The sequence below is a fragment of the Ruditapes philippinarum genome, unplaced genomic scaffold (genome assembly GCF_026571515.1).
Source record: "Ruditapes philippinarum isolate M1 unplaced genomic scaffold, ASM2657151v2 ctg167_1_1_1_1, whole genome shotgun sequence".
Classification (NCBI taxonomy): Eukaryota; Metazoa; Mollusca; class Bivalvia; order Venerida; family Veneridae; genus Ruditapes; species Ruditapes philippinarum.
This window is the reverse complement of record NW_026851615.1, coordinates 480,065-495,706: the sequence shown is the minus strand read 5'-3', so window position 1 is coordinate 495,706 and position 15,642 is coordinate 480,065. Positions and strand designations below refer to the sequence as shown.

General features: G+C 31.2%; 1 protein-coding gene across 2 annotated transcripts in view; it reads right to left on the bottom strand.

Annotated features, from left to right (window-relative positions):
* Nucleotides 1–2,078: 2,078 nt before the first annotated feature.
* Nucleotides 2,079–15,642, bottom strand: part of LOC132715217 (netrin-1-like) — a 44,231-nt gene continuing 30,667 nt past the window's right edge. For both annotated transcript variants that reach the window (XM_060698242.1, XM_060698310.1), the window contains exons 2-6: nucleotides 11,514–11,702; nucleotides 6,724–6,873; nucleotides 5,890–5,937; nucleotides 5,498–5,569; nucleotides 2,079–5,081 (exon numbers count right to left, since the gene is read on the bottom strand). In XM_060698242.1, the coding sequence (XP_060554225.1) occupies nucleotides 4,732–5,081; nucleotides 5,498–5,569; nucleotides 5,890–5,937; nucleotides 6,724–6,873; nucleotides 11,514–11,702 (809 nt within the window). In that variant the 3' untranslated portion in view covers nucleotides 2,079–4,731. The remainder of the gene's footprint in view (nucleotides 5,082–5,497; nucleotides 5,570–5,889; nucleotides 5,938–6,723; nucleotides 6,874–11,513; nucleotides 11,703–15,642) is intronic.

Genomic DNA, 15,642 nt, shown 5'->3' with positions numbered 1-15,642 from the left:
TCATTCACCGCTAAGGGATCGAATCCCGACAATCCACCATGGATTGTTTCATTTGAGGAAGCTATCCAGCTAGCTCACAGAACGTCGGTGGTTCTACTCTGGTACCCGTTCGTGCCGGTAATAATGCACAGAAGGCACCTGAGGTATTCCTCTGCCAGTAAACGGGAATGTCGCCATATGACTTCTACTGTGTTGGGGTGACGCAACCCCCCCCCCCCCAAAAAAAAAGTCACTCACAATAAAATAATCTGTAAAATGAATAATTTTATTTTTCATCTACAATGTATTAGATATTTTCAAAGACTGCACTTTGAATGTTTTGAACATTATAGTTCGGACTTTCGGGTCTAAAACGTTTGATGTATATCCAAGGCATTAGCTAAATAAGTTTTGTCGGTTGGTTCTTTGTACTTTTTAAGTCAAACGTTACTTCTTCATTCTATGAAATTCTTTTTTATACATTGTATATTGCATTCTATGAACTTTTACGTTTATAAGTTAAAGCTATTTTAATTCAAAGTAGTTTTTATCTACAAAATGCTGAGAAGCGATCTCTGATTTTCCATTCCCATTATTCATTTAAAATAAATTCCGCTTCTAAAATACAAAGTCATTGATTTGTGAAGCCTCCGTTGTTATAATTTCTGACAAAATTGAAATCCGACTTCCTGTTCAGCTATCCAAACGAGACTGGTAAAACGTGACACGGAGCCTGTTAAAACGATTACAGCATTCTCAACCATGCGGACTTTGACAAGAACATGCTTGCCGACACGAAAACCGCGTAGAGAAATCCGCATTAGTCTCTGTCTTTGTCAAAACAACATCTCTATCAACACGTTAATTGGCTGGGCTTATGAGAAAATGATCAGGCATGTGCCAATCAAAGTCGAGCGCCGACGCTTGATGGACGGTTATACATTGTACATAAATTTTGGCTTATGACTGAGACACGCGGTTTTCCCATTCTTGCATCTACTTTAACTTATTATGAATTATTTGTTCTCTCAACGAAAACATAGATTAAGCCATTCTTATCTTTTATTGTTCCAAGTGTTCTTGAAGTATGACGTTATTCAAAGAAAATGAAATGCACGTGGTGAAAGCATATTCGACTCAAAGACAGGCATTTTTTTATGGCTTTTTATGACAGGTTTTATATGATCTCAAAAAACTCATTACATCATTTTGTATACACCAGTAAATGCAAAATCCTATTCACTAAAACGTCTCAAAATGGTTTGGAAATTTATAAATTATTTTGTTTTTCTGTCCGTTCTTGATTAATTACTCTTTCTTATTATCAACATCGCCATTCCTTTACGTTTTTCTCATTCCTAGCTAATGTATCTAAGTGCTTACTGATAATAGGTCATTAATTTAGAAAGAATATGTGCGCTGATTTTCTTATATCTTTTACTTCAACATGCACATGACTGACAGATTAGGAATTCGCTATTTTAGGAAGTGTGGTATAGATAATGGTTGTACCAGTTCAAGGAAGGACGATAAAACTGTAAAAAATGACATATCAAATATTTCCTGTTGATACATTGAAACAACAACAACAACAACAACAACAAAAACAAACAAACAACAAATCATTTCAGTGTGTAACCTTGAATTTAGTTCCATACCTTCGTCATTAAGTCGTGAAAAATCGACAAACTCCGTTATTTTCAGTTCAGTGGTTCGTGGATTCAGTGGTGATCCTCTGCTACTCTTACTATACTCACTAACAATCTTTCGGGGAGAATTTAAAACCTTAGGTCTAGTGTAATGTTGGAATGTAGACATGTATGCTCAACTTCTTCTTCTTCTTAAAAAAATGTAATTACTTTGTTAACTTTTATTCTGGTTGCAACGATAAATAAAAGTGTATCATATACATAGAGCAACAAAAATGCTCCCAGCTTACTGTTTACCAGGCACATGATGACCTTTGCCGGGGTTATGGAATATGCCGGACACGGCCGGGTAAATGAGACGGAAATTGCCGAAGCTGGTCAGGTTTACGAGACGACAGCTGTACTATTTTTTGTAATTCAGGGCAGATTCAAGAAACAAAAAGACAAGTGTTGTTTGTTTTGTTTTTATTGTATAGACAGACATGAAGTTATTGTCGTTATTTTAAGACTAACAGTTAAATATGATCGCAAATGAAAAAAAAACTGACCAAATTTTTACAGAAAATAATTAATTCTCTATTTACAAAGATAAAAATCAAATGTGCATATAAAATGTAAGAGAATGTTAAAGAGGCAATAGACGCAAAAATGATCAAAACATAAACTTATAATATAATGAGAGGAAGGTTAAAGGTTAAATGAATTTATCATATTTTATATTGAAAATTAAAGGTCAATTTCTATAAATAGAAATGGGAGAAGCAAATTTTCTATGGTAGATGATTGGATATTGGCCTTTAAAAGTAAAACAAACTTAAATACTTCGCCAGATACGATGCAGAAACAGCTCGGGGGTAAATTATTTGTAAGAAAAGGGATGTAAATAAAATTAAGCAAATTTACTATTAATTTGAAGATTGCTTATTTTTAATAATTTAAATACTTAAAGAAAATCTCACAATATAGCTAAACTAAAGTATATTCTATTTCATACTAAATGCAACCAGGTTCTCCCCAATGTATCAACAAAGCCAAGGACTGATTTGGATTGAAAAACAGCGCTACTCGAAAGAAAATACTCGTATTAAATTAACTATAACAAACTGTTCATTTTCCAAATAGTGTTACTTTAGACCTTTGGCTAAAGCCTTTTATTAATCATTAATGCAGGCAAGAAAAATTAAATGTTTTGAAAAACAGTATTTATTTTTATTATGAGTTTATTTTAAGGGTACTGTACGATGTGAAAATATAATATCATTGCGACACGAGCTAAAATGTTGTTTGATAAGCTGTGTTTTGCATTAAAAGAACAGAAAGTCCTACAAATATAACTTATTGGACAATATACGTGTATGACAAGATTTAACAAAACGAACCTTACATCAGGCCGATCATCGTTTTACCATTAAAAACCCTGATAAAAATAGATTTGAAATAAAAGATATTGTGTAACAAAATTTTGTATTTTAAAACCGGTTTATTATTCTACAAATTTGACGATTCAGTAGCTAAAGTATTCTTTAGAAAAAAAGCTATGAAAATTCTTAAAACTAAAATTATTTCGACTTGAACACAGTTTTAACAACACCTTTTATATAAAAAAAATTCCTCAGTAATGAATTATAATTTTTTTGTCAATATTAGTATGTTCTGTTGATACTTTATTCATTCACTTCTAGGTAATTTCAGATTCTGTCTGGCGTGCGTGCAAGATTGAGAAATAAATGCGTCTATGCATGAAACATTAGATAGATAATTTATAAATACTAAAAGAGTTCATATGAAAGTGCGAATATTGTAGTAAGAAATAAATTGCAGTGTTTTTTTTCATATCATACTTTATTATTTACTTTTCTTTTGCAAATAAAGGTGTCTAATTTTCCGGAAAAAAGGTACACAAATGCAAAAATATAGATAATGATTTTAGAAAATCATCGGTTATCTACGAATTTGCTTTTATCTCACTTTAAACGTTACCTGGAAAAAATCAAAATACACAAGAAAAAAACTTTGACAAGAAATAAATGGTTTACTACTTAGCAAGTTCAACACAGTGAAAATAGTGTCTAGCATAAAATAAACTTTAACGATTGTAAAAACATGTATCATAGTACATTGATTTTTAATTTTTGATAGTTTTATACAAGTTAATCAAAGATAGGAGGGAAATACTTTTAAAGGTGCTCTTTTTTCTAAAATTTCATGTCATAAACAAGCTTTTATAATGTATGGGAATATATGTATTGTTAAAGCAAACATGAACAATTTTCATTACATATAGAATAATAATAAAATTGCAGTGTTTCTATAAGTGTACCAAGTGAAGGTTGTGTAGGATACATAATTATATCCTACTTTAGCAAAAATCTATCACTACTGGCCTCTCTGCTACCACGTGTCTCAAAGTCACGTGTCTGCCTCCCGCAGTCACGTGCTTAATGTCAATATCATCTGCAATATTCCGAATACTTCGTTAACGTTGACGGAATCACGTGTCAGATTACGTCACATGTTACGCCACGTGTACATTTTCTCTTTTATATCCGTAAACTAAATTGCCTTCCAATAGCAATGTCTACTAACACTTTTCTTCGTAATTTTCACTAATTACACGATGAATTTTACTATAAATGTCACAATAACAAGTCAGAAATGCTATCTATAGTAAATAAACTTTTTTTTATAAAGAAAATAAACATCGTTTCACAACCACATATTTATAGCTTTTCTGATAATGGAAGAAAAGCGCCGCTTCAACTGAATTTGACAAGCACATACACAACAGCTTTTAAAACGTAAATAAAAACTATAAATTAACAGTATCACCTGTAATGTATTGTGATAATCACTGTCTAATTTAGTCTTCCAACATTGAATCATCACACAAAAAGTCAGATTTTTCCATTCACACTTTTCGCTTCACAGTCCTCTCTCACTACTTTGAGTATTTGTTTTATCCCAGTACATGTCTTTTCAACTTTAGTTTCGGGACAATCTTTTTCGTTTTCATAAAAAATGTCTTTCCATGTTCTGTAAAATTTATCACGGAAAATGAGGTATATTAAATATTTACATATATTTTTAGATATCATGTAATACGTTAGTCTTCGTCATACCCCACGCGCCGACATTTACCACGTGCTTCCGCTTTCATGTATTTCCGTAACCGGCGCTGCCATTTTGTTCTCCAAGCCCGAACAATACTTCGCCTGTCTGCGACTAAGCCAGGTCTAGACACAGTTGGATTCAATTTTCCAACTATTAAATACTTTTCTTTAAGTTTAATTCTTGGACATTTACATCGCAGATCTTGTTTTGGTACCCACAGTAACGTCTCGCCACGCCTATTTAGATTCTTGTCCGGGGATTTCTTGTAGATGCTCAGGATGTTGACGGTAAATTTAACCCATTCTCCAACATTTTGTTTGGCAACAACTTCTGCTTTTACAGCTGTAATAAAAGGGAGAAGTTTGATTATTCAACCTATTTTATCAGGACCCTTAATACAATTATACAATGACATCAATACAATGCCTTCAAGATACAAAGTAAAACATTATTTTGTTAATATTTTGTTTAGTTTCCTGCTATTTACTAACACGCAGGTTGTATTTTGAGGCCAATGTTGATTGTAACTACATATTGTATGTGTGCTTTTATGAAAACAGTTTTTATCCGACTAAGTTTGAAGAAAATCTTTCACTATCGTTTCTAATACTAGGATCATGGGTAAACAACGGTCACTAATTTAATTTCACTAGACTGACCAATACAACAATGTGTGACTTTATACCCAGCTTACAAATGGATTATATATACGTATGATTAAATTGCAAAAAAGATAAAAAGTTGCTGTTACGGCTTACCAAAGTGTCGTCTGCAGTATTTCTTCAGTTTCAATTTTTTGTTGTTATTACATTTATTGTCACAAGCACCGCCTGAAAGTAATAAAAAAAGTTGAAAATATGTAAATTGACCTACTACGAATTAAGATTTCTAGTAGCAAAAGAAAAACATGGTAAATGGACGCATCAGACATTCATAGTCGCCATATCTCCATTTTAGGGTCATTTTTGTTGATTACGGTGTCCTGTTTAGGCTAACAACCATCATTGCATATACAGGTATATAAAAGCTCCGTAACTTTGATCAAAGCAAATAAAAATCGAAATTAAAATTAAATTATGAAATGGAATTACTTTTATTCAAATCACGAAGCTAATTTTAAAGTATAATGAAATTATAAAGTGCTACTTACGGTCTGGTTTGTCTGGACGTGGACCTGGTCCTGGCTTTTGAGGTATTTCTGTAATAGAAAATATATATTTACATCAATTGATTCGCTTATAAATCGGAATTTTGAACGTGTCTAGACAACAGTTACCAGTATACTTGCAGTATGAAAACGCGAAAAACATGCAATAGTATTCAATTATATAGTACATTATTTTGTATTTGATATATACATTTACATTTTGTGCACGGCAATGTTAAGCAAAGAATGAAATATCAAGCGTTCGTATTCATTTTGGTTTTCTGCTTTTATTACAGTTGATTAGAAATACTGAAATATCTGACAAAAAACCTGTATTATCTAATGTTTGATTAATGTTATATCATATCCGGGATGATGAAAGCAATGGTTAATATCATTTATCGACGAAACAATAAATCTTGTCCCTCTTTCATATACAATCTAAACATTTAATCAAGTATCTGTCTGTGGAAATTTGAAATTTTAATTTTAAAATCTCAGTTCGTGTTTTAAATATATGAAGGTTGTTGGTTCAAATCTGGGTATAACGTGTTACTTGTTAGTCTTACTGATAAAGTGTGAGGTCTTAAATCGATTTGCAAGATTTATTGATGAACAAGATGTTGTTTTAGAACGGATGGGCATCTGGGTAGAAGTAGAACTAAAGTTTATGTGCTTATACAATTCCTCACACAAGATATAATTCGTCGTATCTAGAGGTATTCGAACTCAAAGTGGCATGGGGGATGTGATTCTAAATCACGTGACCTCAACAAATATGACGGCAATGATGTTTTAACATGGTGTTAAGAGAAAAAGTTTTAACAATTGACTTACTTATGCAAGGGGCGATTGGCGATTTACTTTGTTGATATCCCGGTGCACACCTATCACAGGTTAGGCCGATGACCCCGTCTTTACACGGACATTGTCCAGTAGTTGCATTGCACGTCTTACCAAGGGCCCCAACTGGATGACAGTCGCATGCTGCAAATATATATACATGATGGGTAAACAAATATTTTAAACAATGAAAAATATACTAGTCACTCTTTTGCAATACTTTTTTTTTCATTTCTTGTAAAAATACATATATTATTTTCGCTCTCACACATATATTGTTAAACAAAGCCAGTATATGTTCCCATTCTACCTAATTAAAGTCCACAGAGATCTCAAAATAACAAGAAACTCAACAGCTTTCCTGTAAGGCTAATAAAGCAATAATATTTGAAGCCTAATAGAATGATTTTTTCTCGTATGAAGGTTATTCTACCAGAAGATTTATCAAAACAGTGTGTTCCATCGACTTTCGAATCGGCAAGTGTGTTAATATTTTGATCACAATTGAATATTCTTAAAAATGTAGCAAAGTTACAGAAAAAATAAAATAAAAAAATCTAGATTTTGGTTCGACGGGAAATTAAAACTTAAAAACACCATTATATTTTTTGTATCAACAATTCGGTAATCTACACAACATAATTAGAGAGTTTTACACATATCTTTTTATATGATTTTTGTTCGACTGCCGGATCTACCTTGTATGTTAAACAAAACAGAATCAGTACAGAATGATTGCAGTTGCCGTAAAAACAAAACAAATAGTCTGTTGGAGAACGGTTCAGAAAGAATTAATTAAAACAAAACATGATTCGATTAGCATTACCAGATCTCGACGCGGTGTATAACTAGGAAGCTGTTCCGACCTGCCAAGTGCGCCTGCTTAGAAAGGTGTCAATGTAAATAAGGCCAATAAAATAAACATTGGACTTACAGGTGTCATTTTTGTTACTTTTAGTGGTAAAAGAAACCTTTCTATTTTGATTTTTGGTACTAAAATGCAAAGACATACTATGTCTGGATTCATAGAAATATAATCTTTTCGGAATCAGAAAAGAAAGGCATTAAACATTGGTAATATTCATACATAAACAAGCCTTCTTATAACTTTGAAATAACAAAGAAGACAAACAAAGACTGTACTGTAACTGTTTGTTTCGGTTTTGGAAAACAAAATAACCATACGTTTCCATTGACTGTTTTCGTTTAAACATTATTTTGCAAGCCAGAACAATAGAGCTTTAGGGAATTGCAATTACTGCGCGTGAGTAAACGTAATTGAGAAAGTAGTCCCTCTGGTACCATTATAAAGGCTACTGGTTCCCATCATGAACATATCATTTCCTTTGCAAATAATCAGGTTTGAACTTTTTTCCTATTTAGAAGCTCATTTCTGCATGGTTTTATCGACTAAGATCTTTCTAACAATCTTAATCGATCAAGAATAATGATAATTGCCAGTGGTTTATGTTTTATTATTGCATACATTACCTCCTTAATGTTGAAAGTTAATCTCTTAAAAGTATAGTTTATTGTCCAGTAAATTATACTTAAATTCTAAATAGGAGCATCATGATAAGGCAGAAATGAGCGGAGAGTTTCTCATCTCCATAACTTTAACATCAGTTATCATTTCACTTGATCATTATATTGCATAGACGCATTTAGCATAAGCTATTTATTAGTTATATTTATCATTTTGAAATAATTAAACAATAGTATATTTAAAAGCATTTTCCAAATATCAATTATTAGTTTTTGAACCCTTTTCACGATAAGTATCTTAAATGGAATTGTCTTTCTTAAAACCTGGTCAAAATCATTCACAAATTTTAGGGAAATTTCATATAATAAGTGCTGACTGAATAGCAAAGAGTGCAGATCATGAACTTGGGTCTGCACTGGTCGCATGTGTACATGCAAGATCAGTTGTCGCGAGCATGCTGAGGGTTAATTAATGCTGAATCATCAACTTCACAATTTTTAAAGGGAGATTGATTCATTTTTTAAATACAGACGCCATTCTTAACCGTTTAAATAGGTGTACCTAACAGCTCGATTTAGTAATTTCAAGTGGATTTATGCTTGTGATTCTAATAAAGGTATTCATTTTAGCATAATATAAACATCAATAGATATGCTTCTCAGCGAATGTTCCTATTTAGATGATCGATTTGAACTTAAAAACTTAAAACACTTGACTTGGATGCTTTTATTATAATCTGAACTCTATAAAATGCAATCCTAATGTATTTCATACTTCGTTTTTATTCCTTTTTATTCCCACTAGCATGTTAAAGATCCGAATTTTGCACAAAAAGTATAAAGCTTTTGATTGTGTCTCAAAATAAAAAAAAAGAGATTTTTTTTACATAAACATCTTGTTGATACACAAATACAACGCCATGTCAGTTATTATGTTTGTTTTTATGGAAGTAACCTTGACCTTCGTTTAATATAGTGTTGAAAAGTCAGGCAAATAAAAAAATCGTGTAATGTTTTATTTGAAAAAAAAAAAAAAAAAAAAAAAAAAAAAAAAATAAAAAAATAAAAAACCGGATAATGTTAAAAAATATGTCATTATCTCGTTCTAAAAAACAATTCACACATTCCGTAGAAAATCTTTATCAATTGTGTCGAAATGGTTCGGTTAATGGTAAATAATACTAAATTTCAACGAGTTCAACTTGTACTTAGCATTTCCAATTTTGTTACTTGAATGTGAAATAAGTGCCTTTTTAAAACCACTTCAGACACCGAGGAAGGATTTTACAACTATGAACTTTTAAGATATACTATTAGATTATTCTTTCCGTTGTCTTAAACCCCCACACATCCTCATAAAAGGCTTTGCTTGAGGCTTTATTCTATAAATAAGTTCTCTCTAAAAGTGGCACTTGCCTGAATCGTTATTGTTGCAGTTTTAGAGTTGTTATAATAAAACAAGTAACTAAACACTACCTCCACGGAATGTATAAATCATTGTTATTTTAACTACTTTTTTTGAAGGACAAGTACTGTATACTATTTATTTAATATGAATAATTTATCAACAACTGACCAACATGTAGTGATTGCTACCAAATGGCTTTTTAATTATTTTAAAGGCTAATAGCTGTAAACTTTCGTCTTATTCGTCACTTACTTCAAAAAAAAATTAAAAAAAAAATATATTAAAATATTATATTCTTATTTTCATAGTTTGCAGTGCAAAAAAAAAATATGGCAGAACTTAAATGGCACTGAAACTATTCATAATATAACCATAACACTGTAATGTGTTTTAGAAATTTAAAATAACTTTAATCATTCACTGCAATGCCAGTTTGTATGGTATTTTGTGTTAAAATTTCTGATGAAAACTGATGCATGCTTTTGTCCCAAAGTGCAGCTTGTCATATTCTCATTTTATTCTACTTATTTCTCTAATCTCTCGAAGATAAATTTTCCCTGTACTAATTATTCAACAAGCAAGAATCAGACAAACGTTACAATCTAATTTATTTTAAGAATGCCTGCAAATAACTCAGCAATTTAAAAAAGTTACCGTATCTCGAAAACGGATGTTGCACTACGCATGTCAAAACTAATGCGGAAGTGACATACGCCATAATGAGGTCGAGTTTGCTATCAATGAAATGTTTCGAAAATGAAATGAATGCTTATAATAATTATGATAAAAAAAACAATAAGGACACCTTACAGCCATGTATAGAAATAATTCTCATTGGTTTTGGTTAACGTAAAATTATGATGTCACTAAATGATCAGACACATTCAGTTTAAAGTAACCGTGACTTAAAATATTTTAGATAAAAAAAGTTCATATGGTTATTTACAATTTACTTAAATGATACTGGTTTTCATAAAGTGTTCAGATCATTTACATACATTTATTTTTGTTTTTATTATCACTAATAATAAGTAACATAAGTATCCTAAAACACAAAAGGTAGTTTCGTTTAGAAATTCACCCTTTGTAATTGTATACATATTTTGAAACAAGATGAAAAATGGGGTAGATTATGTACGAAGTCGCGGGTAGAATTTTTGATGTACTGACACTGATTTTGACAGACGGTGTCACACAGTAAACCACCTCGATGAAATTCTACCTGGGAACTCGACTCGAATGATGCTCCGTCACGTAAACCTTGTTCTTACAACTGTCATGAATAGTAGATATTACAGTACCGGTGACCTACTTGTTCCACTCGAGATGGATATGTATTATTTCATGCATATTTTTACAGCTACGCGGATCTGATTAAGTACAATATCTCCCCTCTTGAATAATAATTTTATAGATGTGTTTTCATTATTACAGAAGACATTTTAAATAATTTTCAGCGTTCTTTCTACTACCGGTTAATGTCTAAAATAATGGCCCAATTAATGGTTCAAATCTGGAAACTGTTCATCTAAATATAAATTTTATAGTTCGGCTTGGCAAATGTATATTCCAAACTTTGTACAAGTTTGTGCGCTCATATGCTTTTAAATATCGTAAATGAGGCATTCAAAAACATCTGTTTCAGAGGGTTTTTTTTCGAAAAGATTTTGCAACAAAAACTGTTTTTCATTCAACAATGAAAAAAAGGCTCAATGGTGATATATTTTGAAAATAACACAAATGTTATATAAAATCTTCTACAAGATGTCGTCTCCTTTTTTTGAAAATAAATCTGCCACTTAATTCAAGTTGTCAAGCTTCTATCACTGACGTGAACAATGTACAAGAATAGTTTAAGATAGCCTATAGTGTGTAGAAAGTATGTGTTTACCTTTGCAAGCTTTTCTATGGGTAATATCCCTTCTTTTATCTCTGTAAAACCCCTCCTTACAGTGGTTGCAATACCGGCCTTCGGTTTGATGTCGGCACTTCCGGCACACGCCGCCACTTGTGTATCCCGACAATTCGTACAGCTCCATGTTAAATCGACAATGCTTGGCGTGAAGGTTACAGTTACAGGCTGAAAGTATAAGAGAAACGGAAATGGTAAAAATGGATTTAACTCAGCAGTACCTCTAGACGCTTGACAGAAATCGTGATCACAATGTAGAAAATTATCACTTTGTTTCGTCGATTCTTATATATTTCATTTATAATCGTATATAAATCGGTGCACGGAGATGAAATAATCGATTTAAAATGCATGTTGTCTGGTGAAAAGGCGAGATTTTATCACGCCTTGTCCAGTATTTACTGGTATTTAGTGTGGTCCTCCCACACTTTTTTTAGTCTCATTCATAGAAATATATTTCAGAAACTAATCTTTTTCATTAAAGCTAGACCTGTGCTTCTCTTTCTAGAACTTGTAACATACAGGGTATATGTATCTATAAACAAATGTCATTTTACATAATATTATATCGCTGGACTAGCATATAAGCCGTTATTGTCCTTTATTAGTTGATAATGTAACGGTCATATGAGTATGAATTTTGATATTGTTATCAAAACGTTGCTTTCCAAAAATGTCTTTGCAGTATCGGTGTTTTAACATTGAATCATATCAAATATATAACTACAATTACTGTATAGACTTTTCTAAATTGATTTGCGTCAATTTGAGGTGGTTACTATGAATGGGTGGTCGCGACACTATCAATATTTTTAATGTCATTAGCCCCTACATCACGCTAAACTATTTATCTAATATACGTATCTTTTTACCAAAGAGCCCACATGAAATTAGAAGTCAAAAATATTTAATGAATCAACAATGAAAAGACGGACATATTTAAAGGCCTTATTTGATATGTTCTTTCAAAATTGTGGTAAGCATTTAAGAAAAAAATTGTTGAAATGATAAATGACGAGTGTGATAGTGGAGGTAAAAATATGGGCAGTATTTGTTTGGTGTTGTATATCAAAGTTATATCTATATAGAACATGAACGAGGCTATGAATATAGAATGTTATTCAACATTATACACTTGGTTTTATAAAGAATATTTTATCTTACATCTAGTTGTAACAGTATATTGCAAATAAAAACATACTTTTTATAGCGTTGAATGGGGTGTATCTAATCAATTAATCGTAATGGAATGCAAAAATTACAAGCGAGTTCATAGTAAAGGTTAATTTGAGTAAAGGCCTGTCCTTGTATACCATTTTTTAATATAATAAATAGATTTATCATCATAAACAACAACAGACAACAGCAACAACATTATCACCATCATCAATAAACAACATAATCAACACCAACATATACACGAATAAAACAATATTTATCATCAAAGCATCCCATACTATAATTTCTTCATAAGAATAACATTTTCAAAATGACAAAAAGTGGAACATCTTGAACGAAAACAAACGCATAAACAGTGAAATATTTTTTTCTATCATTTATTCATACCCCCAAAACGCTATCATCCAGTCTTGATATTTTCTTTGATATAATGATGTAATTTTCTCATGGTAATTTTCATCCATTAGTAACATTTTGAGGCAGTAACCGAAGACAAATAGTAATTTGTTACGGCAAGATATTTCCTAGGTAAATTAATTTCTCAATACCTAGGATATTAGTATAATTCATGTATGCATTTCGTTTGCCAAATAATAAAGACCTACAGCGACTGCCATCTTGTTTCCTACAGTTACTCTCATATTAGTAATATTAGATATAAAATAAGTATATGAAGCTTGTATCTTTCTATCTGTTAATACTAATGACCAAGTCTCGTGAAAATTCATTTTTACTAGATTTTAAAATCTTAACATCTCTGCGCACTTGATCATATATGCAGGAGATTATTTTCAACAGATGTAAGTCGTGGTTGGTCTTTAATGTAAGAAAAAAAAAACGTCTATGAAAGAAATATTTGTTTACCATTTTAATGAATAAATATTCTCATATATTAAAACTGAATTTTGGAATCGGACGTGGGAAAGGGTACTTCTGAAGGGACCTACTGACATTTTGAGTTGTTTATATACCCTCCATTTTCATATTCTTGTTTACTTCTGTCCCAGAATAACACTGCATGTAAACACAAAACAAATGTTAACTACAGACAAAAAATAAACATACTGAATGTACATTTCTCGTGAATTCTCAATTTGAACAAAACATAACTTTTTAAAATCAAAATAAGACTTGAACACGTATTTCAAAAGTGAACGTTATGTTCCGAAGGAACTTTTGAAAAATATTAACCATGTTCATTATTCAAAAAATTGACTAAATGAAGAACTTGTTTATCGTATATAATTACCAATCAAAGCTTACAGGTGCTCTTCTTTGAATGAACTAAAATTAATGATGTTACGTTCGTACGATCTCTTTCATTGAACTTAGGGTAACATTAAAAGACACAATTCAGATGTTATCACTTAATATTTCTTTAAAATAAGCTGCTTTTCATAAAAGAGTGATTTTATGCTCAAAACAAATTATCATTTTTAACATTGAATGTTTTTTCCCGACATCTCTAATCCTAAACCTTGTATTCACAGACACGTGTATACTAGTAAAGTTATTAATGTATGTATACAGTAATTTCATGGTAGAAGTTATAGATCGCGTGAAATGACAACGTTGCATTCATAACCCACAGCGTTACTGGGTCGCGTGAAAACGCCAATAACGTTGAACAAAAGGTTCCCTGGGTGCGACATTACACTGGCAATTTTATAGTTACTGCGTTCTTAAGAAAAGTCGTCTGCTTTGAAAGCATTAGGCTCGGTTGTAAGCTTTCTAACCGCGGATCTATTGAAAATTATGAATATTTATTATAATACGAAATTTATTAGTGGCCTGATTCAAAATTGATGACTTTTTATCAGTTTCAAATGTATTTTTCGCAAGGAATGGATTGATATAAAACTTCGCACGAATATTGTGAAAAGGAAAAATTTGAAGCATAATATGTAGTTAAGATATATCAATGGAGAAATGATTTAAGATGATCGACAAAAGAAAATGATGTTAACATCTGTTTTGGGTACTTTTTATACCACTGATCTGACTGCTAATTTTGCGTTCCCTCTTATTACATGACGATATAAAAAAACTGCAGATCCACGTTATAACAAAAAAAGCCTTTCAAGACGGATTCTCAAGAAGACAGTTTTATATTGTTAAGCTTTAAAAAAATATATAAAATAAAATATTTCTGATCTAGAAAATTAAGTGATATGTACATTTAGTAATTTCATATTTATATATGGTAATATGAGTTTGGTTTAAAGTTAGTTATTGTGTGGTAAAGACTGATACTGATTCACTAAAATGTACAAAAATAAGGGGGGAAAAGTATCGTTTAGAAGTGATATTTGATATACACTATAATACATATATCTACAATATTTTACTGAAAGAAATCACGCAATATAGTTGATATAACGAGGACAAAACACTACTTAAAAATTACAAAAAATATATATTTATATACGGTCAGTGAACAAAAAAGTTTGGGACATAATTAAAACCACATTTTTTGATATCATTATCAACAGATCAGTTTGTCTTTTTCGCTTCAAACAGTAATCTTTAAATAACTATTTTGTCTTATTTTCAACAGTGTTAGTCAACTATTGTATAACAACGATTTTTAGAAATGTCATCTAGATTTGAAGATCCTATACGTATCTTCAATGCATTGCCTCGTTATATGATATGATAGACTTGTAAGTAAATTTAGCTGAAGAGGCAACGTCTCGAACTTTTTAAATAACAAGTCCGAACATTCAGATTGAAGCCGTATAGAACGTATCAAATGAACACAGAATTATGGGTAATTTATGAGTCGAAAAGATGAGAATATGTATTGAATATTATGTATTTGAACCTTTGCCCATTGCTACCACACAAGGGTTCCTAGGGAACGTTCTATAAGAGTTCTATATATAACTATAAGGTTAACATGAATTGTTTTTAAAAGAAAAAATCACTT